Here is a 3783-nt window from a genome sequence, read left to right as displayed (position 1 = left end):
ATCAGCTATTGGGAAATCTGTCATTTTGCTTTAATGCTACTGCTGCTGTCTTTCCCTCAGCGGCAGCAGTGGCAGCAGCCGCAGCTTCTGCTTCGATGTCCGATCCCTGATGTATTTTCCTGAGCATGGAGGGGAGGGGGTGGGGAAGGGAGAAGGGGGAGGGCCAGACATTCTGAGAGTGAGCAAGGACTGTGGAGCCGGCAGCAGGCAGCATGGAGCCCAAGAGCCTTTAGACAAAGCACTCTGCTGCGGTTCTGTGAGCACACACATCCACCGGCAGCAGGCAGGACCACAGCTGCCCGGCTGGGGGATTACAGGCAGGAATGAATCAGCAGCTAAGGACATTTGACTTCAGGAGTGGACAAAAGCCTGCCGCTTAGGTCCCTGGAGCAGACAGCCCCGCTCAAGGGCAGGGGAGCTCAAGTAGCTCCAGACTCGGCATCTTGGAGTGCTGCTACAGTGTGCGTCGGGAGGCCGCCCAGGTCCCTGACCACCATCTGTTTTACAGAGGACAGATGAGGGAGAACCTGGGACCCTGGGTCACTAGGGTCTCCTAGGTAACCAAGCCAGTTGGCCTATGCCTGCCTTGAGGGCAGAAAGTGCCAGGAACTACAAAATGACTGTCACCGTGTCAAGAGTTCTCTGGAGGTGATGTTTTATAGTTGGTTCTTCCTTCCTCGCACCTGTTTCCTTCCTTTTTGTTTTTCCTTCTTTTATTTGTGCTTGCCTGTGAGAACCAGCGAAGTAGGTGGGGGTTAAGGCGTTCAGCTCAGGACATCCAAGGTCTGCCAGGAGGGCTGAACTTTTTTTCTCCCTGCACCACCACACTCCCTTCCTAGCCGAGGAGCATAGCAAATAGATGTCCTCCCTTCCCTGCTCATCCTCAGAGGAGAACATCAGGATCCGGAGGGCCTGGGAAGACACTTGCTGTCTTTATCTCTCAGCCAGAGAGAGCAGCACAGAATGTGAATAGACTTAAGCCGCCTCATCGCAGCTGACAGAGGACCGCTTCCTTTTTCTTTTATCTGGCTGGGTTTTGTTGTCACTAGCCAAGAACTGGATCTGCCTGCCTACTTTCCACCTGAGCAGGCAGGCAAGTTACAGGAACAGCCACTATCAGAAGAGGAAAATGAATGCCCAGCACCTGCAAAACCGCCCGGCCGGGGAAGGCAGCCCTTCAGACAGCACCCTGGCCTGGGAGACGCCCCGTTTGCTGGCAGCCAGGGTCTAGCTGTGGACCGGGCTCCTGGCCCACTGGCTGCACAGCCCAGCGGAATGCGATGTTGCCGTCCCAGCAGAGCCACCCTGAGCCTGGTCCTGAGCCTTGGCCCATGCGCCCCGCTCAGCCCCTCGCTGCCTGAGCCTCTGAGCACAAAGGGCCATGGTTTGTTTGTTCCGGGACTGCTGGGGGAAAACAAGTAAAAGTCTCTTTTCTCCCCTGCCGTATTCGCTGCTGCTTGGGTTGCATGTGCTGGGTCCCTGTGAACAGCCGCCGCTGCTTCCCTCCCGGAGCCCTCGCTGTGTGCCTGTGTCCCTGAGCTGCATGAAGATGTGTGCGCTCTCCTGACCAGTGTATGCTGCAAGGTCGCAGGACTAGTCCCACGCCCACAGCCCCAAGGGGGCTCTTGGAGTGCGTGGATGAGAGGAGTTCCCCAGTCCCCGCTAGTGCCCGTGGGACCAGACTTTCTGAACTACCTCAGTGTGAACACTGATGAGGAGTTGACCCGGAGACTGGTGGGGGTTGGTTCCCCCCTACACCTGTGAGCAGAGGTTGTGCATGTGTCCCCGCGGCCCTGACGCAGCTCAGGCCGAGGGGGTGTGAGTGGGCTCAACCGCCCGAGGTTGGGAGTGTTTGTGCAGCGCTGGGCGCGCTGCCCTTGGCCTGCTCACGGAAGAGGAGCTACGGGTCCTCTGCTCTCTGGTCTCTTGTCCATAGTTTGGCTGCTTTATGGTAATGACTATGATGTGGCAGTGCCATCTGTCTTCCTCTGAGTGCCGCTGCTACCGTCTTAATGGTTTTTCCCTTTTCAAGCGTCTGCCGATTCCTCTCTCGTCAGGTTCGCGGACACTGGAGCAGAGTGTCGGGGAGTGGCTGGAGGCGGTTGGGCTGCAGCAATATGAGAGCAAGTTGCTTCTGAATGGCTTTGACGATGTCCGCTTCCTGGTAAGTGCCGTCGGCCTCCTCAAGGGCCGGTGCTGCTCCATGGAAACATGCTGCCGTGGTCTCCCCATGGCTTTGCTGGAGTTGAAACAGTATGTAGACCTGCATCCCAGGGCAGAGCTGATTGCAGGCGACTTAGAAATCTGGGAAATCAGCTGAGTGTCATGTGCCTTGCTTCTAACTTCGTCCCCCTCTACCTCTGCTCCAGAAACAATTCTGTAGGGAGAGCTCTTTCGAGTCCGCATCCCAAGAAGGAGTGTCCCTGACTGCAGACCTTTGTCTCATCCCCAGTCTCCCTCTCAGAGTTCAGGCCATGTGTTGTATGGTGAAGCATCAAGGCCTTCTTGTTCCCGGTCAGACACCGGGAGTTTTGGTAGACAGGACAGCCAGCTCCCTGTGGTGATGCTCTATTCCATCTCAGCTGGATACCAGAAGTTTCCTTTGTTCTCCAAAACTTTGACATCAAGCAAGTAGTCATTGAAGTAAGGAGCCTCCTCTCTGACAGAAAGGCCTCTTCCCCGCCCAGCCCAGGCTAATAAGCATCTGAGGTGGAGACCAAGGCTACACAGCCTCATGTACTCATGGCCTCACAGATGGCCCAGAGGAGAGGCTGAGTTGGTAGTTTGAAAGATTAGTTGCTTTTCTGAGGTATGTTTGTCTGTACACTCTTCTTACAAACACAGGGTTCAAAAAAAGAAAGAAAGAAGGAAAGAAAGAAAAATCTAAGTATCTTTCCTCAGGCTCCCTGTAGAGGGGGGGCCTGGCTAGGACTCTGGACTTAGGATCCAGTGCTTTCTCAGTTAGTAGCTCAGGGCAAGGTTACCATCTCTATCCAGGAAGCCCTCCCCGAGATATCCTTGTGGATTGTACCAGGGCAGCACAGCCTGGGCACAGCTGAGCCACGGGCTTCAGTTCAACTCAGAGGCAGCACCACCATCCCCAGGGTGGCATTTAACAGTGATGATGGTAAGAGCTAGCACTTGTCATTCATGCTTACTAGGCACCGTTCGTAGCGGTGTGCATGTGTTAGCTCATTGAATATTCCAAGCAGCGCCGAGATGTGTACTAGTATTACCATCTCCATTTTCCCGATACAGAGCGGCTAAGTGGCTTGTTCATGATTACACTACCAGTACTTGGCAGAGTGGGAACGTGCACCCAGGCTCTCTGGGTCTGAGGGTCATGCTATACCACCATGGTACACAGCCTCTTATATATGGATGCAGGAAGTGGGAATGTAACTGTTTATGTGTTTTAAGTCGCTGTCTTGCATGTGCTATCTCAGGAACTTGATTTGAAGGGAATTTAGCAACGTTCCTTGCCCCTGCCCCTCCTTGCTTTCTGGCAGGCTTGTTGCCTGCTCTCACAATTCCTGGGAATGCTGTCCTGAGTTGACATTGACTTGCCTTCCCTCTCTGAAGTAGGTCTCTATCTGTTCCCACTTCACCTCCCTGCCTTGGTTGAGGGGTGGTGGTCAGTGTCAGCCCAGAACTCCCACTCCTGCCCTCTACCCTGCATTGTTGGTCTCTGTGGGTTTCTTGCTGACAGGGTTGCATTTGGTGCCTCCCGAATAGCAGCCTGCCCAGGGAGCTGGCCTGGGGCTCCCTGCTGACTGGGGCAGG

The 3783-nt window shown here is 54.9% G+C and overlaps 1 protein-coding gene across 6 annotated transcripts in view; it reads left to right on the top strand.

Moving 5' to 3' along the window:
- Positions 1–3783, top strand: part of ANKS1A (ankyrin repeat and sterile alpha motif domain containing 1A) — a 175762-nt gene that overhangs the window by 144602 nt on the left and 27377 nt on the right. For all 6 annotated transcript variants that reach the window (XM_006907348.3, XM_015585905.2, XM_006907347.3 and 3 more), the window contains one exon: positions 2058–2164. In XM_006907348.3, coding sequence (XP_006907410.1) covers positions 2058–2164 — 107 coding nt within the window. The remainder of the gene's footprint in view (positions 1–2057; positions 2165–3783) is intronic.

This window comes from Pteropus alecto, unplaced genomic scaffold, assembly GCF_000325575.1.
Source record: "Pteropus alecto unplaced genomic scaffold, ASM32557v1 scaffold202, whole genome shotgun sequence".
NCBI classification, from domain to species: domain Eukaryota; kingdom Metazoa; phylum Chordata; class Mammalia; order Chiroptera; family Pteropodidae; genus Pteropus; species Pteropus alecto.
Note: the sequence above shows the minus strand (reverse complement) of the source record. Positions and strands in the feature narration are given on the sequence as shown.